The following is a 22,524-nucleotide window of genomic DNA, read 5'->3' on the forward strand; positions in this document are numbered from 1 at the left end:
GTCGAATGAATTCCTAACAAGGACGCTTATGACTGCGTATAACAAAGCTTGCCCTCTAAGAAGATTCAGAGGAAAAGCAAAGCCGCCATGGTGGAGCAATGAGCTGAGTCTTCTAAGAAGACAGGTAAAAGAAATGTTTAAGCTCGCAAAGACCGCGGAAAGCGAAGCGTGTCGGGACGAGTACAGGGATCTACTGAGGATCTACAAGAGTGAAATTACCAGGGGCGAAGAGAAACTCATGGAAAAGTTTCTGTACGGACATACAGTACTCCAGCGAAACAGCACGGTTGAAAAAAGTCCTAGCAAAGGGAAAAATAGTCTAGGGACTAATAAAGAAATAGAACGGGGAATGGTCACGTAATAGTGAGGAATCCCTTGAGGTGCTTCTCGATACACATTTCCCATCGGGAGACGGTTTAGAAGAGCCAGCAGACATCACTCACACTTCGATCACGGAGCTAGCAGTACCAGCAGACATCACTCACACTTCGATCACGGAGCTAGTAGTGCCGGGCTTGGTGACCGATACCAAGACCGAGTGGGCAGTGAAGACGTTTTCTAAGTTTAAATCGCCGGGCCCAGATGGTATATTCCCGGCCATGCTACAAGTCTCAAGTAGGGCGGTCGTGGAATGGCTTAAAATAATATTCGATGGGTGCATAAGACTGAATCATGTACCACACTCTTGGAGAACTGCTCGTGTAGATTTTCTACCAAAGGCGAAGAAGATCGGTCACGTGTATCCCAAAGACTATAGACCCATTAGCTTAACATCATTTCTGCTCAAAACCTTTGAGAGGCTGATAGATGTGTACATAAAATCCAACGTAGATGAAAAGCTGCTCTCCACAACACAGCACGCGTACACCAAAGGCAATTCGGTAGACACCGCATTGCATAGGGTGGTAATAAGCATAGAGAAATCCCTGGAATATAAGGAGTATGCTCTAGGAGTCTTCTTGGACATTGCCGGAGCTTTCAATAATGTTGCAAAATGGGCGATTATGGATGGTCTTAATTACATTAAAGTACATCCTGCCTTAATCAGATGGATCGGCTGCATGTTAAGTTGCAGAAAGATTACATCACAATGGGGATTGTACGAGGCCACGAAATCAGTGGACAGGGGCACGCCGCAGGGAGGGGTGCTATCACCTCTGCTATGGACGCTGGTCATCAACCAACTGCTCAGGCAATTCGATGAGGGACCCGTAAAACTTACGGCTTACGCAGATGACGTTGCAATTGTCATAAGTGGAAAGTGCCTTCCAACGATTAGTTCTTTGATGGATCGGGCGCTTCGGGATATTCATACCTGGGCATCTAATGTCGGGTTGAAAGTTAATGCGGAGAAGATGGATATGGTCTTGTTTACAAAGAGGTACAAGGTCCCAAATTGGACCAGGCCTAAGTTAGGAGGGGTGACCTTACAGGAAAAACCTTGCACAAAATATTTAGGAATCATCCTAGACAGTAAGCTATCATGGAAGCTCAACGTGGAGGAGAGGGTCAAGAAGGCCTCAACGGCACTCTATGCATGTAAAAGAATGCTGGGGTGTACGTGGGGCCTATCGCCCTCTCTTTCTCATTGGGTTTTTACAGCGATTGTATACTATGGAGTTCTTGTTTGGTGGAAAGCCACACAAAAAACAACATACCTCAAAAAATTAGAGGGGGTATGCAGACTATCGATGCTTAGCAATACGGGAGCCCTGAAAACCACCCCGACGGCTGCACTGTATGCCATTCTGCACATCCCACCTGTAGACCTGGTAGCAAAGAACAAAGCGTTAACGACCGCAACCAGGCTCGGTGCTTCGGGGCAGCTTGAGCGCCGACCATATGACCATAGTAGTATAGCGTCATCAATCAAAAGACGAACAGACTACATGATTCCCTATCTGCGCTTCGAGGGAGATCTTAAGGCCACAATAGAGGTGGACGGTTGGCGCAAGGGTGCGCAAATGGCGGACGAGGCGCTACATGTGTACACCGATGGTTCCAAAGTAGTGGAAGGAGTAGGGTCTGCGGTATACTGCGCTGATCCGGAATAAGCAGATCCTACAGGCTGCCGGATTACTGTACCGTTTTCCGAGCGGAAGTATTAGCCGTAACCAAAGCAGTAGAAACCCTGGAAGAGAATAGCTTAAGCTGCAACCGTGTTAACTCTTATATTGACAGTCAAGCAGCAATTAAGGCAATAATCTCGCATAGCACAGCATCTAAATGCGTGTTAGAGTGTAAGCAGTCTCTGGAGAGAATCGGGACAGGGAGAAGCATACATCTATATTGGGTCCCAGGGCATGTGGGAATAGATGGGAATGAAAAAGCGGACGAACTACCTAAAAAGGGCGCATCCCTTGAAGCTTACTCCGTAGATGTCCCAATCAGATTGGGCGAGATTAAGCGAAGGCGAGAGGTGCACATGATCGACCAAGCGGGAAAGGCGTGGGTTCAAGCGCGGGGCTGTAAAGTGTCGAAGATTATGTGTAGGTCTTACAACCTTAGACTAACGCAGTTGCTCCTATCATTAAAAAGAGAGGACTGTAGACTCATGACGGGTATTCTGACTGGACACTGCCTTCTGGCGTCACATGCCTTTAAAATAGGCTTGGTCAGTGATAGCAGATGTAGGAAGTGCGGGTTGGAGGAGGAAACGATCGAGCACGTTCTGTGCTCGTGCCCTGCACTTGCCAGGCTAAGACTCCAGCTATTAGGAGTGATACAGCTGTCAGATCTAGGAGCAGCAAGTGGCTTAAGTCCTAGGAAGCTTCTAGTATTTGCCAAGAGGACGGAGTTATTTTATAACATAGGTCCTGGTTTTTGATAGAGTTTCTCAGTTTGGTCGTTAAAACAAACTTCTGGTAACACTACGGACTCAATCAGTCTATGTGAGGTCCTCATGGACCGGCCAGTTCAACCTACCTACACCATATCCTTACTGGAGTTCAATGTTGACATAATTTACTTATATACTGTAAGGATATTCAATTTATTGTTAAAATTTGACTTAAAAAATTTTTTTTTTTTTGAAAGTGGGCGTATCCTTCATCCGATTTTTTTAAATTTGATTTATCATACATATAGTAACAGGAGTAACGTTCCTGCCTAATTTCATCATGATATCTTCATCGACTGCCAAATTACAGCTTGCAACTTTTAAATTACCTTCTTTTAAATTACTTTTACCTTTCTGGCGTGGCTCCGCCCATTGTCCAAAATTTTACTAATTTTCTAAACCCACCTCTCAAATTTAAACGCTGTATCCGTCTTCGGTAATGAATTATCGCACTTTTTCGGTTTTTCGGAATTTTCGATATCGAAAAAGTGGCCATGGTTATAGTCCGATATCGTTCATTTTAAATAGCGATCTGAGATGAGTGCTCAGGAACCTACATACCAAATTTCATCAAGATACCTCAAAATTTACTCAAGTTATCGTGTTAACGGACAGACGAACGGATAGACGGACGGACGGGCATGGCTCAATCAAATTTTTTTTTTTCGATACTAATGATTTTGATATGTGGAAGTCTATATGTATCTCTTTTCCTTTATACCTGTACAACCAACCGTTATCCAATCATAGTTAACATACTCTGTGTGCAAAGCATGCTGAGTATAAAGATAGGTACCCAAGTTCTCAAAGATCAAATAATTGCGTTAACTTTAGAAGTTATGCAGGTGACAAATCGCGATAAAATTAAAATAATTCTTCATAAAAATCACGACGATTCTGTCTTGGCGGCCTCCGCAGAAACCGCATGACACATAAGATCTAATAAGATATAGAGATATGAACATTTTTGCATCCACTGTACCTTCCTTCATACCCATTAAATATTACCCATTATTTGAACCACTCCCACTACTATTATAAATTACCTTGCTCTTCCGTCAATTACAGCTCCTAGTTTCTCAGTATAATTAGTTACAGATTTTTACTTAATAGGGTATAAAAACCCAAATGAAATAACAATGAAAAATGTTTGTTTAATAGAAATAGTAAAGAAAAAGTAAGGAAATCTAAATCATTTATTAGTTGTTAGAAACACCATATTAAAGAGATAAATATAAGTTTGCCCGTGTCTCATCTAGGAAAAACGCCTTTTCGAAAAATCGCCATTAGGGTGGGCCAGAGGTGACTCTAGAATGTGTTTGTACAATATGGGTATCAAATGAAAGGTGGTAATGAGTATTTTAAAAGGGAGTAATCCTTAGTTCTATAGGTGGACGCCTTTTCGAGATATCGCCATAAAGGTGGACCAGGGGTGACTCTAGAATGTGTTTGTACGATATGGGAATCAAATGAAAAGTGTTAATGAGTATTTTGAAAAGGAGTGATCCTTAGTTCCATAGGTGGACGCCGTTTCGAGATATCGCCATTAGGGTGGGCCAGCGGTGACTCTAGAATGTTTGTACGATATGGGTATCAAACGAAAAGTGTTACTGAGCATTTTAAGAGGGAGTGGGCATTAGGTCTATAGGTGAACGCCTTTTCGAAATATCGCCATTAGGGTGGGCCAGAGGTGACTCTAGAATGTGTTTGTACAATATGGGTATCAAATGAAAGGTGGTAATGAGTATTTTAAAAGGGAGTAATCCTTAGTTCTATAGGTGGACGCCTTTTCGAGATATCGCCATAAAGGTGGACCAAGGGTGACTCTAGAATGTTTGTACTATATGGGTATCAAACGAAAGGTGTTACTGAGCATTTTAAGAGGGAGTGGGCATGAGGTCTATAGGTGGATGCCTTTTCGAGATATCGCCATTAGGGTGGGCCAGGGGTGACTCCAGAATGTGTTTGTACGATATGGGTATCAAACGAAAGGTGTTACTGAGCATTTTAAGAGGCAGTGGGCACCTTTTCGAGATATCGCCATTAGGGTGGGCCAGGGGTGACTCTAGAATGTTTGTACGATATGGGTATCAAACGAAAGGTGTTACTGAGCATTTTAAGAGGGAGTGGGAATTAGGTCTATAGGTGGACGCCTTTTCGAGATATCGCCATTAGGGTGGGCCAGAGGTGACTCTAGAATGTGTTTGTACGATATGGGTATCAAATGAAAGGTGGTAATGAGTATTTTAAAAGGGATTAATCCTTAGTTCTATAGGTGAACGCCTTTTCGAGATATCGCCATAAAGGTGGACCAAGGGTGACTCTAGAATGTTGGTACGATATGGGTATCAAACGAAAGGTGTTACTGAGCATTTTAAGAGGGAGTGGGCATTAGGTCTATAGGTGAACGCCTTTTCGAGACATCGCCATTATGGTGGGCCAGGGGTGACTCTGGAATGTTTGTACGATATGGGTATCAAACGAAAGGTGTTACTGAGCATTTTAAGAGGGAGTGGGCATTAGGTCTATAGGTGGACGCCTTTCCGAGATATCGCCGTTAGGGTGGGCCAGGGGTGACTCTAGAATGTTTGTACGATATGGGTATCAAACGAAAGGTGTTACTGAGCATTTTAAGAGGGAGTGGACATTAGGTCTATAGGTGGACGCCTTTTCGAGATATCGCCATTAGGGTGGGCCAGGGGTGACTCTAGAATGTTTGTACGATATGGGTATCAAACGAAAGGTGTTACTGAGCATTTTAAGAGGGAGTGGGAATTAGGTCTATAGGTGGACGCCTTTTCGAGATATCGCCATTAGGGTGGGCCAGAGGTGACTCTAGAATGTGTTTGTACGATATGGGTATCAAATGAAAGGTGGTAATGAGTATTTTAAAAGGGAGTAATCCTTAGTTCTATAGGTGCACGCCTTTTCGAGATATCGCCATAAAGGTGGACCAAGGGTGACTCTAGAATGTTGGTACGATATGGGTATCAAACGAAAGGTGTTACTGAGCATTTTAAGAGGGAGTGGGCATTAGGTCTATAGGTGAACGCCTTTTCGAGACATCGCCATTATGGTGGGCCAGGGGTGACTCTGGAATGTTTGTACGATATGGGTATCAAACGAAAGGTGTTACTGAGCATTTTAAGAGGGAGTGGGCATTAGGTCTATAGGTGGACGCCTTTCCGAGATATCGCCGTTAGGGTGGGCCAGGGGTGACTCTAGAATGTTTGTACGATATGGGTATCAAACGAAAGGTGTTACTGAGCATTTTAAGAGGGAGTGGACATTAGGTCTATAGGTGGACGCCTTTTCGAGATATCGCCATTAGGGTGGGCCAGGGGTGACTCTAGAATGTTTGTACGATATGGGTATCAAACGAAAGGTGTTACTGAGCGTTTTAAGAGGGAGTGGGCATTAGGTCTATAGGTGGACGCCTTTTCGAGATATCGCCATTAGGGTGGGCCAGGGGTGACTCTAGAATGTGTTTGTACGATATGGTATCAAATTAAAGGTATTAATGAGGGTTTTAAAAGCGAGTGGCCCTTAGATGTATATGTGAAACCGTTCTCGCGATATCGACCAAAATGTGGACCAGGTGATCCAGAAAATCATCTGTCGGGTACTGCTAATTTATTTATATATGCAATATCACTAACAGTATTCCTGCCAATATTCCAAGGGCTGTTGATTTCGCCTTGTAGAACTTTTTCATTTTCTTCTACTTAATATGGTAAGTGTCACACCCATTTTACAAAGTTTTTTCCAGAGTTATATTTTGCGTCAATAAACCAATCCATTTACCATGTTTCATCCCTTTTTTCGTATTTGGTATAGAATTATGGCATTTTTTTCATTTTTTTGTAATTTTCGATATCGATAAAGTGGGCGTGGTTATGGTCGGATTTCGGCCATTTTTTATACCAAGATAAAGTGAGTTCAGATAAGTACGTGGACTAAGCTTAGTAAAGATATATCGGTTTTTGCTCAAGTTATTGTGTTAAAGGCCGAGCGGAAGGACAGACGGTGGACTGTGTATAAAAACTGGGTGTGGCTTCCACCGATTTCGCCCATTTTCACAGAGAACAGTTACCGCCATAGAGTCTATGCCCCTACCAAATTTGAGAAGGATTGGTAAGTTTTTGTTCGACTTATAGCATTAAAAGTATTCTAGACAAACTAAATGAAAATGGACGCCCATTTTGAAATTTTCTTTTATTTTTGTATTTTGTTGCATCATATCATTACTGGAGTTGAATTTTGACTTAATTTCCTTATATACAGTAAAGATATTAAATTTTTTGTTAAAATTTGAATTTAAAAATAAACTTTTTTTAAAGTGGGCGTGGTCGTTCTCTGGTTTTGCTAATTTTTATTGAGAACACATATAGTAATAGGAGTAACGTTCCTGCCAAATTTCGTCATGATATCTTCAACGACTGCCAAATTACATCTTGGAAAACTTTTAAACTACCTTCTTTTAAAAGTGGGCGGTGCCACGCCCATTGTCCAAAATCTTACTAATTTTCTATTCTGCGTCATATCGTCAACCCATCTACCAAATTTCATCGCTTTATCCTCCTTTGCCAATGAATTACCGCATTTTTTCGGTTTTTCGAAATTTTCGATATCGAAAAAGTGGGCGTGGTTATAGTCCGATATCGTTAATTTTAAATAGCAATCTGAGATGAGTGCCCAGGAATCTATATACCAAATTTCATCAAGAAACTCCAAAATTTACTCAAGTTATCGTGTTAATGGACAGACGGACGGACGGACGGACATAGCTCAATCAAATTTTTTTTCGATACTGATGATTTTGATATATGGAAGTCTATATCTATCTCGATTCCTTTATACCTGTACAACCAACCGTTATCCAATCAAAGTTAATATACTCTGTGAGCTCTGCTCAACTGAGTATAAAAAGGAGTGGGTCATAGTTGTATAGGTGGATGCCTTTTCGGGATATCGCCATTAAGGTGGACCAGGGGTGACTCTAGAATGCGTTTGTACGATATGGGTATCAAACGAAAGATGGTAATGAGTATTTTAAAAGGGAGTGGGCCTTAGTTCTATAGGTGGAAGCCTTTTCGAGATATCGCAATAAGGGTGGACCAGGGGTGACTCTAGAATGTGGTTGTACGATATGGGTATCAAATTAAAGGTGTTAATGAGTATTTTAAAAGAGAGTGGGCCTTAGTTCTATAGGTGGACGCCTTTTCGAGATATCGCAATAAAGGTGGACCAGGGGTGACTCTAGAATGCGTTTGTACGATATGGGTATCAAACGAAAGATGGTAATGAGTATTTTAAAAGGGAGTGGGCCTTAGTTCTATAGGTGGAAGCCTTTTCGAGATATCGCAATAAGGGTGGACCAGGGGTGACTCTAGAATGTGGTTGTACGATATGGGTATCAAATTAAAGGTGTTAATGAGTATTTTAAAATTGAGTGGGCCTTAGTTCTATAGGTGAAATCCTTTTCGAGATATCGCCATAAAGGTGGACCAGGGGTGACTCTAGAATGCGTTTGTACGATATAGGTATCAAACGAAAGGTGGTAATGAGTATTTTAAAAGGGAGTGGGCCTTAGTTCTATAGGTGGACGCCTTTTCGAGATATCGCAATAAGGGTGGACCAGGGGTGACTCTAGAATGTGTTTGTACGATATGGGTATCAAATTAAAGGTGTTAATGAGTATTTTAAGATTGAGTGGGCCTTAGTTCTATAGGTGGACGCCTTTTCGAGATATCGCCATAAAGGTGGACCAGGGGTGACTCTAGAATGCGTTTGTACAATATGGGTATCAAATGAAAGGTGTTAATGAGTATTTTAAAAGGGTGTGGGCATTAGTTCTATAGGTGGACGCCTTTTCGAGATATCGCCATAAAGGTGGACCAGGGGTGACTCTAGAATGTGTTTGTGCGATATGGGCATCAAATTAAAGGTGTTAATACGTATTTTAAAATTAAGTGGGCCTTAGTTCTATAGGTGGACGCCTTTTAGAGATATCACCATAAAGGAGGACCAGGGGTGACTCTAGAATGTGTTTGTACGTTATGAATACCAAATGAAAGGCGGTAATGAGTATTTTAAAAGGGAGTGGGCCTTAGTTCTATAGGTGGACGCCTTTTCGAGATATCGCCATAAAGGTGGACCAGGGGTGACTCTAGAATGTGTTTGTGCGATATGGGCATCAAATTAAAGGTGTTAATACGTATTTTAAAATTAAGTGGGCCTTAGTTCTATAGGTGTACGCCTTTTCGAGATATCGCCACAAAGGTGGACCAGGGGTTACTCTAGAATGTGTTTGTACGTTATGAATACCAAATGAAAGGCGGTAATGAGTATTTTAAAAGGGAGTGGGCCTTAGTTCTATAGGTGGACGCCTTTTCGATATATCGCCATAAAGGTGGACCAGGGGTGACTCTAGAATGTGTTTGTACGATTGGGTATCAAATGAAAGGTGATAATGAGTATTTTAAAAGGGAGTGATCCTTAGTTCTATAGGTGGACGCCTTTTCGAGATATTGCAAAAAAGGTGAGGGGTGGCTCTAGAATGCGTTTGTACGATATGTGTATCAAATGAAAGGTGCTAATGAGTATTTTAAAAGGGAGTGGGCCCTAGTTCTATAGGTGGAAGCCTTTTCGAGATATCGCAATAAAGGTGGACCACGGAACACTCTAGAATATGTTTGTACGATTGGGTATCAAATGAAAGGTGGTAATGAGTATTTTAAAAGGGAGTGATCCTTAGTTCTATAGGTGGACGCCTTTTCGAGATATCGCCATAAAGGTGGACCAGGGGTGACTCTAGAATTTGTTTGTACGATATGGGTATCAAACGAAAGGTGGTAATGAGTATTTTAAAAGGGAGTGGGCCTTAGTTCTATAGGTGGACGCCTTTTCGAGATATCGCAATAAGGGTGGACCAGGGGTGACTCTAGAATGTGTTTGTACGATATGGGTATCAAATTAAAGGTGTTAATGATTATTTTAAGATTGAGTGGGCCTTAGTTCTATAGGTGGACGCCTTTTCGGGATACCGCCATAAAGGCGGACCAGGGGTGACTCTAGAATGCGTTTGTACGGTATGGGTATCAAATGAAAGGTGTTAATGAGTATTTTAAAAGGGCGTGGGCCTTAGTTCTATAGGTGGACGCCTTTTCGAGATATCGCAATAAGGGTGGACCAGGGGTGACTCTAGAATGTGTTTGTACGTTATGGGTATCAAATTAAAGGTGTTAATGATTATTTTAAGATTGAGTGGGCCTTATAGGTGGACGCCTTTTCGATATATCGCCATAAAGGTGAACCAGGGGTGACTCTAGAATGTGTTTGTGCGATATGGGCATCAAATTAAAGGTGTTAATAAGTATTTTAAAATTAAGTGGGCCTTAGTTCTATAGGTGGACGCCTTTTCGATATATCGCCATAAAGGTGGACCAGGGGTGACACTAGAATGTGTTTTTACGATATGAATACCAAATGAAAGGCGGTAATGAGTATTTTAAAAGGGAGTGGGTCTTAGTTCTATAGGTGGACGCCTTTTCGAGATATCGCAAAAAAGGTGAGGGGTGACTCTAGAATGCGTTTGTACTATATGGGTATCAAATGAAAGGTGCTAATGAGTATTTTAAAAGGGAGTGGGCCTTAGTTCTATAGGTGGACGCCTTTTCGAGATATAGCCATAAAGGTAGACAAGGGTGACCTAGAACATCATCTGTCGGGTACCGCTATTTTATTTATATATGTAATACCACGAACAGTATTCCTGCCATGATTCCAAGGGCTTTTGATTTCGCCCTCCAGAACTTTTTCTGTTGATTTCGCCTTGTAGAACTTTTTCATTTTCTTCTACTTAATATGGTAGGTGTCACACCCATTTTACAAAGTTTTTCTAAAGTTATATTTTAATAAACCAATCCAATTAGCATGTTTCATCCCTTTTTTCATATTTGGTATAGAATTATGGCATTTTTAAATTTTTCGTAATTTTCGATATCGAAAAAGTGGTCATGGTCGGATTTCGGCAATTTTTTACCAAATTTTTGTTCGAATTATGGCATTAAAAGTATTCTAGACAAATTAAATAAAAAAGGACGGAGCCACGCCCATTTTGAAATTTTCTTTTATTTTTGTATTTTATTGCACCATATCATTACTGGAGTTGAATGTTGACATAATTTACTTATATACTGTAAAAATATTAAATTTTTTGTTAAAATTTGACTTTTAAAAAAATTTTTTTTTAAAAAGTGGGCGTGTTCGTATTCCGATTTTGCTAATTTTTACTTAGCACACATATATTAATAGGAGTAACGTTCTTGCCAAATTTCATCATGATATCTTCCAGAACTGCCAAATTACAGCTTGCAAAACTTTGAAATTACCTTCTTATAAAAGTGCGCGGCGCCACGCCCATTGTCCAAAATTTTACTAATTTTCTATTCTGCGTAAAAAGATGAACTCACCTACCAAGTTTCATCGCTGCACCCGTCTTCGGTAATGAATTATCGCACTTTTTCGATTTTTCGAAATTTTCGATATCGAAAAGTGGGCGTGGTTATAGTCCGATTTCGTTCATTTTAAACAGCGATCTAAGATGAGTTCCCGGGAACCTACGCGCCAAATTTCATCAAGATACCTCAAAATTTATCGTGTTTATGAACGGACGGACTGACATGGCTAAATGAATTTTTTTTTTTCGCCCAGATCATTTTGATACATAAAGTCTATATCTATTTCGATTAGTTTATGCCGTTACGGATTACCGTTATGCGAACAAAATTAATATACTGTGTGAGCTCTGCCTAGCTAAGTATGAAAAAACCTTCTCAGCATAAGCATTCCACTTTGCTCATTAAGCACAAAAAAAAAAAAACGAAACAAATGCCAACACCATATGTTCAAACAAAAAAAAAAAAGTGGACACAATAGATACATATGTAAGGCAAATGCAAATAAATAAAAGCAAAGAAGAAATAAACATACAAATTTATTACTTTTAGCATCAAGTTACCACAATGTCATAAATAAAAATTGAATGTGAAAGACAATTGAAATTTGGTAACCCAAAGCAAGTTAAGTAGGTCATTAAATGTAAAATGAAACAGCACGGCATACTTATATCAATGCCACTACAATGACCGTAGATAATTAGGCGCCAAATTATATACGTTCATTCTTCAAAGGCTGGTGGTGTAGTGTTACGTGGATTTCACCTCAGTTCGAATGCATTTAACGACACAAAATATACACACATTTATCGATAATATTTTACTTACCCTAGATAACCACTTGAACTCAGCATGAGTTTGTTCACATTTGCCGTCACAGCGGCCGACACATATGTCTATTAGTCATACAAACCGATATATATTGGCCCATTATTTATATTGACTGTAGAACCACCTACATATAAATGGATTTATACTGACTAAACTATTGATTATTACGAATTAATGTACATCTAGTTTGTAAGAATTAGTGTAAATATGTAGTAATAGTTTGTAACATTTTGTATAAAAAAAGTGCTTCTAGAATAAAGAGGAGATTGCTATTTGCACGCTCTACCTTAATGGTTTGTTTAATAAATTTTATATTTCATGGCGATCCTGCCAGGAGTGATCACTAGTTAGCGGAAACTTTGCTAAACCAGCAAAACTGCTAAACGAACACACTGGATAAAGATCCTGCCAAGTTTTTTTTTTTTAAGAAAAAGTGAAATTTTTTTTAAATTAAAACCCACAAACTGGTGCCACACAGGCCACACGGATGAAGATATAACTAGTTCGTTACTACATCTACAAATATGTTAACATATTCAACAAAAGTATTGAGAACTAAAAGGATTCGGTGGAATAATCTGAACAAGCGAGGCAGGTCAAAACAGAAAAGTGTGGAATTAGGACCCAGCAAAATAAAAACAACAATAAATGACAGATTGCATATTATATGGGCGACATAATCAAGTGGAATAGTATCCTAGACTGACAGCTTAATCAAGTTAAAATCCCGGATATTTTAGAATGGTATCAGCACAACAACTACCCTGACTGGCAGCATGATTGGCAGCTATTTTATGTATAGATATATTTAAGGCTTAGAACGAATTTAGCGGCCTCACGGACGCTCACCCAAAAGCAGAAATTTTAATTTTAATTCTGCATAGGATTTTTTTTATAAATATGTAAAGTAAAGTGAAATGTTATTTTGCTAAAATCTAAAAAATAATTCAAATAAAAGAAATATATATAAATTACAATTTTAAGAAAATTAGAAATGTTAAAAATATTAAATTAAAACAAAATTATTTTTTTAATCAAAAATTGAAGAAACACATTTTCAAACAATTGATTTTATAATGTTAATTAAATAATTACGGTCACCGTGGTGTGATGGTAGCGTGCTCCGCCTACCACACCGTATGCCCTGGGTTCGCACCCCGGGCAAAGCAACATCAAAATTTTAGAAATAAGGTTTTTAAATTAGAAGGAAATTTGTCTAAACGGGGTCGCCCCTCGGCAGTGTTTGGCATGCGCTCCGGGTGTATTTCTGCCATGAAAAGCTTTCAGTGAAAACTCATCTGCCTTGCAGATGCCGTTCGAAGTCGGCATAAAACATGTAGGTCCCGTCCGGCCAATTTGTAGGGAAAATCAAGAGGAGCACGACGCAAATTGGAAGGGAAGCTCGGCCTTAGATCTCTTCGGAGGTTATCGCGCCTTAAATTTATATTTATTTTTAATTAAATAATTCTCTTAAGTAAAATGTAGAGCAGAATAAAATCAAGGAATTTTATTAAAGTTTAAATTTAGTCCATTTTTCACAGAAATTATAGGAAATTTCAAAATATCTTGGTGTACAAATATTGCCCAAGGCATCATGATAGCAATAAACGGATATGAATTAGGAAAAGAAAACTCTGAAACAACAGAGAATAGGATAGTTGGATATGAACCACCAACCAAGGTAGATACAAAAAATCTACCAAACATTCGAGATATTTGGTTAGCAGTTATAATTTGCGTATTCATGGTATTGATCATTACGACAGCTATGATGCTCAAAAATTACATGAAGCATAAGTACAGACAACTAAAAAACGTCAAAGATCGTATCTAAGAAATTTCACTTTTAGCACCCTGTTATTAAATAAACTCTATTGTTTCAAGCTTTTTATTTAAATTTCAAACTCAATTTGATTTTGAGGAAGAGCAGCAAATAATTAAAATAAACCTTCAAACATTAGCGCTTAAAATGTCTCAGACAAGAGTAAAAACAACTACATTAACACTGCCTAATTTCAACAGCAAATCAAGAATTTGCATAATTTCTTTGAATGCTCCTGACAAAGATGGTCATGAAGCAATAGAAAAATTCTAGGATGGTGGAAATATGCAAAACACTAAAAACTGAAAAACCATCCAAAAATAACAACAAAAATGAAGAAAAGTCACAAGAGAACATGTATATATATAAAGCGCTATATAAATTTACAACAATTTGACGATTCGCGCCCCTTTTCATAGAAAAATGGTAGCGTAAGAAATACAAGTAACCTGATTGTTGATGATAAGATTGACTTCGGACAATTGCTTATCAGGCTGTGCCTGCAATCTAGGACTTGAAAATAAGAAAAAAAACACAGTTGTTCTGATGAACAAATTGGTGAAAAATAATAATATATACTGTAGTAGGCAAATTTAAAAATAACAAGTAAGGGTGTCTAAGTTCGGGTGTAACCGAACATTATATACTCAGCTTAAGTCTCGATTGTACAGTTTATTTCAGATAAGTTCCTTTTTTGAATTTTAATATAACGGATTTATTGTTTTTGAGAAATTTTGTGTAATGCTTGATCTGAATGGGGGCGTCGCACCGCCCACTAAAAGAAAATGATCGCTAAGATATGGGTTATTGTTCTAGTTTAAAGGTCGGAGACAGCCTTTATATAGAAAAGTGGACGTAGTCCTTAACCAACCCCGTCCATTTTTAACATGCTTTTATGAATTTCACTCGTATGTATGTATGCTTGTTAGTAACTGTCTAGGCTAGGCGCGCAAAGGAGAGTTAGACCCATCCAGCGGCAATTATTCAAGTGGTTAAATAACTCACTACAAAAGGAGTTATACTTAATAGCGGAGACACGAACATCTGTGCTACGATGCTATCAACATTAAATATCTAAGGGGACTGTGGATACTAAAACCGCACCATATTTGCGTGCCTTCTATTTTTTTTTTAAACTATAATTATATTATTAATAGAAATATTTCCGGATAAGGAAAATATGTGCACCCAATCTTATTACGATTCATTAATTTTCTTCGAGTTCGGGCTCCCGAAAAATAGAAAATTGCTTGGTCAAAAAATGGGCGGTGCCAAGCCCATTTTAAAAAATTTGATAATTTTGCTTTTTCTTGTTATAATTCCACTTAGGAAATTAATAACCATTAAAGCTCTTGCAAAGATATAGCATATTTTTTTCATCCACGACCCTTCTAAAAATACTTTATGTAAAAGTGGATGTCGTTCTTAACCGATTTTGACAATCTTCACTCGGTCTATATAATTTGGCAAATTAGTGTCTCTGCCAAATTTCAATGTAATATCCTTAACGGCTTTTGAGTTAAGGCTTGCTAAACTTCAAAATTGCCTTCTTTTAAATGTGGGTTGTGACACGCCCATATTCCGAACTTTTTTGGAATTCATGTTTTGCGTCATAAAACCAATTCACTTACCAAATTTCATTAGCTTAGCGGTATTCGTTCTTGAATTATCTAATTTTTTCCATTTTTCTAAATTTTCGATATTGAACAAGTGGGCGTGATAATCATCCGATGTCGCTAATTTTAAATACCAACCCAAATAAGGCCCGTGTACCGGGATATGTTTGTAGAAAATATCTAAATATTTGTTCAAGACAGACGGACGGACGGACGGACATGGCTTAATAAAACTTTTTTTCGATACCGATCATTTAAATTATTTTGCCAAAATATATGCAGAAAATTGGAAAGTAGGTTTGGAAAGAATCGCAGAAACTGTTGATGATACACAAATGTAATTCAACCAGTCGGACGCGCAAAAGGATTCAGCTGACTTATAATCAGATTCAGTGAATTAACTTCTATATACACCAGAGGTCTAAAAAAGAAAGTTAAGAGACGGGGTATAGGAAAGGTTAGCCAGTTAGTATAGGTTGAACTGGCCGGTCCTTGAGAACCTCACACAGACTGAATATGCCCGTAGAGTTACCAGAAGTTTGTTTAATGACCAAACTAAAAACCCCTATCACGAACCAAGACCTTCGTTATAAATCCCTCTTCTTGGCAAATACTAGAAGTTTACTAGGGCCCATTCCACTTGCTGCTTCTTCTATATCACTCCTAATAACTGGCGCCTTAGGAAAGCAATCCTACTTCTCACGGAAAATTTTTTTCTGTAGACAAAATATAACTAAAGAAATAAATTCTGTTATAATTTTTATTTAAACACATATATCTACAAAAAACGAAGTGAATTGGCAAACAATATCTTAAACCAACTGAACAAATTATTGTGTTCTTCGAATTGGAACGTATTATTGTTAACAATGGTATTTTAATTAGAGTATAATTTTTATAAAGGTGTTATTCTTACGTGTACATATACTTAAATTTAATAAGCTGCTGTTTTGTATTTTAATTAAAAAATCATTGTTGTCATTGTTAACAATAAAAAGTTCTAATTCGAAGAAAATATTGGTTTTTTAAGTTGATTTAAGGTATTGTTTGTCAATTCAACTTCTTATTTGTAGTTAAAAGAAAAAATTTCAAGAGAATTTCATTCTTTTAGTTATCTTTTGTCTACAAGAAAATAAAACCTTTCTAGCGAAAAAAAAAATTTGTTTGCTACTGCGTAGTCAAATTGACGTGCTATGCGATAACTGGCACCGGATTTTTAAGGTCTGACAAAAACTAATACGCGCACTGAGTTTCTTGGTTTTTTTTACAAGGATTTTGATATTCAATTATGTTATTCATTTCCTTTGCCCGTTCCCGTCCGCTAGGAGAAACTATAATATAGGGGATATTCCCGTTAGCCTGCTTATCAAGTTATATGTTTGAAAATAATTCCTGAACTAAATGAGCTGATAACCGGATAAAAACGCTTACGTGAATAATACAATACAGTTTTTTTCGAATTAAAAAAAAACCATTTAATTGTTAAGTTAAATTAAGTGATATCACAGGGGTGAAGAAATTACTATTCATAGAACAAAGGAGCAAAACATCAATTATCTAAAAAATTGTAAATGAATATACGGGAATTAAATAAATAAATGTAAGGCGCGATAACCTCCGAAGATATTTTAGGGCGAGCTTCTCTTCCAATTTACGTATTGCTTCTCTTAATGTTTCCTACAAATTGGCGGGAGGGTACCTACAAGGCAGATGATTTTCCACTGAGAGCTTTTCATGGCAGAAATACACTCGGAGTGCTTGTCAAACACTACCGAGGGGCGAAATATACACACATTTATAGATACTTTTATATTTTACTTACCCAGATAACCACTAGAACTCAGCATAAGTTTGTTCACATTTGGCGTCACAGCGACCGACACATATGTCGATTAGTCATACAAACCGACATATGTGCCCATTAATTATATTGACTGTAGAACCACCTACATATAAATGGGTTTATACTGACTAAGCTATTGATTATTACGAATTTATGTACATCTAGTTTGTAAGTATTAGTGTAAATATGTAGTAATAGTTTGTAACATTTTGTATAAAAGAAAGTGCTTCTAGAATAAAGAGGAGATTGCTATTTGCACGCTCTACCTTAATGGTTCGTTTAATAAATTTTATATTTCATGGCGATCCTGCCAGGAGTGATCACTAGTTAGCGGAAACTTTGCTAAACCAGCAAAACTGCTAAACGAACACACTGGATAAAGATCCTGCCAAGTTTTTTTTTTTTTTAAGAAAAAAGTGACATTTTTTTAAAATTAAAACCCACAAACTGGTGCCACACAGGCCACACGGATGAAGATATAACTAGTTCGTTACTATATCTACAATTATGTTAACATATTCAACAAAAGTATTGAGAACTAAAAGGATTCGGTGGAATAATCTGAACAAGCGAGGCAGGTCAAAACAGAAAAGAGTGGAATTAGGACCCAGCAAAATAAAAACAACAATAAATGACTGATTGCATGTTATAAGGGCGACATAACCAAGTGGAATAGTGATAGCATAATCAAGTGAAAATCCCGGATATTTTAGAATGGTAACATCAAAACAACTACCCTGACTGGCAGCATGACTGGCAGCTATTTTATTATAAGCTTTTATTTACTTTCACTTGGCTGTTATCTGTAATCAAATCTTGCAAGTTAAATTTGATACACTTCCAGGTGTCCGATTGAGCTGAAATTTTGCACACATATATAACTCCGATAACAATGCAATATTACTTTGCGAGAATTCGATAAATTAATCGATAAATGCCTAAGTCCTCAAGAACGCAGGTAACTTCGCTTTGTTTCTGTATGCAACAAACGTTAAAGTTAGGCTGTTATCGCTAAATGTTGCATACTTTTTGTTGCATACTTTTCTGTGCACTTGATTTTGTTTTACAGATTTTTGGCGATGGAACAGAGCAGAGATCTGCAATGAGTAGTTATAAACTGAACGCGACATACGCAAAGTCACAATAAAATATGATTTTAAGTTAGTTAACACTCGAATAGAAGAACATGACTGTTCAAAGTTGACTTCGAAGAAACCTTGTAATGTTGATGCATTAAAAGAAATGGATAGTATGAGAAACGTTACAAATAACTTAGTAAAGATTACATAACTAATTTAAACAATAGTTTACGCTACTAAAAATTTAAAAAAATGCATATTTAAATTTAATTTAAAAAAAAAAAAGCTTTTCTAAGAACAAGCTTCTATTTATTGCTAATAAAACGAACTAAAAAGTAAAAAATAAAATTTAAGAAAAAAAAACTTTTTTAAAAATAAGCTTTTATTATTGGTTAATAAAATTAACTAAAAAGTAAAAAATAAATTGACTGTAAAGAAATATAGCACTTTATAAGTTCATTGTAACCTTTAACGATAATTAAGCTTTTTCGTCTGCGACAAAAAAATTCCATATTTTACATAATAAATAAACCTAAAAATTAACACAAAAAAAAGCCTTGACATATAAAAACATGACTTCAACGGAATTTTGGTTCGATGATTCGTCAGATGAGGAGGAAAGCATATTGGAATTAGCCAGAAGTAGAAAACTATTGAGGGATGCTTCCAATCATTTAGAAATGAATTCCGCAGCGTAAGTAGCGTTTTAAACAAGTCATTGAATTTTTAATAATGAAAGTTTTGTTTATAGATTTATCAAAAACTTCAGGCTGTCTAAGGAAGCTTTCATGGACTTGCTGTCCAGTACAGACAATCTTCTGCAGCAATGCTCAAGAGCTAAATCTATACCAACCATTCTAAAATTGGCCACATTTCTCAGATTTTGTGCTCAGGGATCCTACCAATTGAGCATTGGGAACGAGAATACACTCGGACTGGCACAACCAACGGTGTCTGTGGTGCTATCAGAGGTGTTAAATGTATTGGAAAACTCTCTTTGTCAACGATGGATAAAGTTCAATTACGACGAAGCTGAACTCCAACAAGCTAAATTGTATTTCTTTAACATTAGCAGAATTCCAGGGATTATTGGCTGTGTTGACGGCACGCATATTAAAATTGTTGCTCCCAAAAAAGAACTACAACATTTTTACTACAACAGAAAAGGATTCTACAGCATTAATGCCATGATTGTAAGTATAGCAATGTGATATTAATTTCAGGTTGTAAATGCATAAATATTTATCTTTATATGTTTTAAGGTTTGCGACCATTCCATGAGCAACACATGATTCTATGGTGTTCAGTATGTCGGCATTGAAATCACATTTGGAACAGCAACATCAAGATGGTACTCGCAACACCTGGCTTCTTGGTATATGCTTTTTTTACATATAGATTAAATGTATTCCTATAAAACATAAATTTGCCCGTGCAGGTGATGCTGGATATGCATTAAAGCCATATTTACTGACGCCGTTCAGAAATACTGAAGATGGATCTGCACAACGTATTTACAACACACAGCATGCGAAAGGTAGAAATATCATAGAGCGAACAATTGGAGTCTTAAAAAATAGGTTTAGGTGCTTGTTGCAGGCAAGAGCCCTTCACTACACACCATAAAAAGCAACAAAAATTATAAACGTGTGTGCAGCTTTGCACAATATTTGCATGTTTATAAAGTAGACATTTCTGTAGAAGAACTTTCAGATGAGGAGCACGACCATGATATCACACTCGCCGAAATCGAAGCAACCATGAACTCAGAAGCAGAAGAAATCAGAAATCAAATATTAAGAACTTTGTAGTCAATCAGTTTTATTGAAATATAAAACTATTATTCCTATAAATATATTTTTATGTATATGCACTTATATTCTTCGTTTTCAATTCATGTGTGTATATACTTAGACTAAAAAAATATTTGGTAAATTCATTGATAATACTTAAAAGCTAAGCTTAATTCTATTCTAAACTAGGTAAAAAAATATCACTTCAGTTTCAATTTATTCGTTAACACAAAACATAATTCAGGTAATATTACAGATATAGCGCGGAGTGGAATTCTATTTTTGCATTTGAAGCTTGTACAATTCAAGCTTCTCTTTTTTAATTTTAACATTTGTTTCTTATAATAATATTTCAACACATATGTTCTTTCCGCATATTTTTCAGTCTCCATTGCACTTTTTTTATCTCTTTTAGAGTTTCGAGCATTTCTTTATGGAACCTTTTTTGATCACTGGTTTGCTCTTCCAATAACTTTAACCGTTCCGTTCTGCTACATCTTCTTATGGTATTTCTCCATGGCCTTTCCTCGACAACAGCAACACTATGCTCGCTTACCTCCAAATCTTCAATAGGTTCTGTATTATCATCATCCAATCGCTCCTCATTCATGCTAACTTCACACTCGACGACCTCATTTGTATTTAGCCCATGCTCTTCTCCAGGTGGATCTACGCTGGTGTGAAGCTGTAGTAAGCCCATTATAGCCTCTTCTGCGTGCGTATATGCATTCAGTCTGTTTGGCCCACCACCAGTTGCGCGATATTCCACCATGCTCTCCGACATTTTCTTTTTCGTTTTCGACTTCATGTCAGCCCACACCTAAAACGACAAAAAAAAAACATTTTTTTTTATGCTGAAAGGACATCTATGGTTCCTTAGTTTACCTTCATCCACTTCTTTGTCTCTCTTACGGGTGGTCCCAGGCAGTTAAGCTCCGCTGTTATCTCTTCCCACCTTTTTGTAGATTGGACTTTTGTGCAAATTCCTTTTGCTATCACGGGATTTTCCTCTATTAATGAAATCAGTCTTTCCAGCTGTTGTTTTGTACTCACCACTTTCGACCTATACAAAATTGATAAAAATAGTATAAAGTTACTATTGGGTACCAAAAAAGTAGAAACAAAATACAAAAAACTTACATTTTAAACAATTTTCATTCAATTCGTTCGGCGTCGTCAACAAAACCTTGTTCGATTGAAGTTTAGATACACAACAAAAATTTCGACAGAGATGAAGTGTCATAATACCGATTTCAACTTCGATTTTCGATGTTCGATAGCCAGCGAAGATCGAAGATCGAAAAATGCTCATAATAGGGGCCTATGTCTCGTATTAAGACAATCGTAGAAGCCAGTGGTAACAAATCAGGTAAAGTGCTTTCTCCGATTGAGCTAAAGTGCCGTCTTGGGATATTAGAATCCTATTTTAAACAAGCATTGGGTTATCAAACGCAAATTAAGAAACTCGAGCCTGAAGACAATGGTCGTGGGGATTTGGAAGACCTTTACGTGACCATTTAATCATCAATCCAAATGCAGCTTGGCGAAGACCTCAATAATACATCGTTCCGAGAAAGAGTATTACCTATGCAATACACCCGCTCAAAACTACCAACTCTCAAGTTGCCCGTATTCTCCGGGAAGTATTCTGATTATAAGATCTTCATATCATCATTCATGAGCCTCATCGACAAGGAAGCTACCCTTACCAATATTTAGAAATTCAATTATCTTCTCAATTGTTTGCAAGGCCAGGCTTTGGAGACTGTGAAGGCGTTCCAAGTTACCAGCGAGAACTACCCAAAAGCGCTGGAGAGGGTAAGGGCCCGTTATGACAACAACACAATGATATTCTTCGAGTCTGTTAAGGCATTATTTGAGCTCCCTTCAGCTGCAAAACAAAATGTGTCGCAACTACGTAGCTTGATTGACAACATATCCGCGTTTATGGTTCTCTTTTGTCAATTGGCTCTGACAAAAATATCTCACAGGTCTTACTCATCCACCTTGTAATGGATAAAGTGGATGAAGCAACGCAAACCAAATGGAAGGAGTCATTGGACTTCAAATCTTTGCCAACATGGGAAGAGTGCTCAAAGGTGCTGGGGCGACGTTGCCAGTTCTTGAAGTCCGCATCCGGTCCCCTCGCTTTCGGAAACACCAGCAAACCAAGTAATAAAACCGAAACCAAGAACAAATCTTCGCGAAAGGGTTACTCGTTTTCGTGTATGAAACGCTCTTG

General features: G+C 37.7%; 3 protein-coding genes across 6 annotated transcripts in view; 1 reads left to right on the forward strand and 2 right to left on the reverse strand.

The window, feature by feature from the left end:
- Nucleotides 1–22,524, reverse strand: part of LOC137251434 (uncharacterized) — a 274,321-nt gene that overhangs the window by 166,022 nt on the left and 85,775 nt on the right. The gene's annotated exons all lie outside the window — the stretch shown is intronic.
- On the forward strand, nt 16,821–20,312 carry LOC137249520 (putative nuclease HARBI1). 4 transcript variants are annotated; one of them, XM_067781105.1, is made up of 6 exons: nt 16,821–18,127; nt 18,255–18,368; nt 19,045–19,183; nt 19,241–19,682; nt 19,752–19,864; nt 19,928–20,312. In XM_067781105.1, exons 3-5 carry the CDS (start codon nt 19,062–19,064, stop codon nt 19,779–19,781), a joined length of 594 nt encoding a protein of 197 aa, XP_067637206.1. In that variant the 5' UTR covers nt 16,821–18,127; nt 18,255–18,368; nt 19,045–19,061; the 3' UTR covers nt 19,782–19,864; nt 19,928–20,312. The 4 variants fall into 4 exon arrangements, with proteins under 4 accessions (XP_067637206.1, XP_067637204.1, XP_067637205.1 ...); XM_067781104.1 differs by having other exon boundaries at nt 16,823–18,127; nt 18,480–19,183; nt 19,928–20,311; XM_067781103.1 differs by having other exon boundaries at nt 16,821–18,368.
- On the reverse strand, nt 20,292–21,591 carry LOC137249519 (uncharacterized). The gene is made up of 3 exons (XM_067781101.1): nt 21,423–21,591; nt 21,168–21,345; nt 20,292–21,102 (listed from the first exon to the last, which is right to left on the reverse strand). Coding segments are annotated over exons 1-3 (648 nt in total). The 5' UTR covers nt 21,425–21,591; the 3' UTR covers nt 20,292–20,634.

Source organism: Eurosta solidaginis, chromosome 4 (assembly GCF_040869045.1).
Source record: "Eurosta solidaginis isolate ZX-2024a chromosome 4, ASM4086904v1, whole genome shotgun sequence".
NCBI classification, from domain to species: domain Eukaryota; kingdom Metazoa; phylum Arthropoda; class Insecta; order Diptera; family Tephritidae; genus Eurosta; species Eurosta solidaginis.

What these genes read in the sequence shown, in the direction of transcription:
- LOC137249519 (XM_067781101.1), bottom strand. An exon ending in AGACAAAGAAGTGGATGAAG is followed by an intron (nt 21,103 to 21,167) that starts GTAAACTAAGGA and finishes TTGTCGTTTTAG; the next exon opens with GTGTGGGCTGACATGAAGTC.
- LOC137249520 (XM_067781103.1), top strand. Translation starts at nt 19,062, where the DNA reads ATGACTTCAACGGAATTTTGGTTCGATGATTCGTCAGATGAGGAGGAA. An exon ending in TTAGAAATGAATTCCGCAGC is followed by an intron (nt 19,184 to 19,240) that starts GTAAGTAGCGTT and finishes TTTTGTTTATAG; the next exon opens with ATTTATCAAAAACTTCAGGC. An exon ending in ACAGCATTAATGCCATGATT is followed by an intron (nt 19,683 to 19,751) that starts GTAAGTATAGCA and finishes ATATGTTTTAAG; the next exon opens with GTTTGCGACCATTCCATGAG.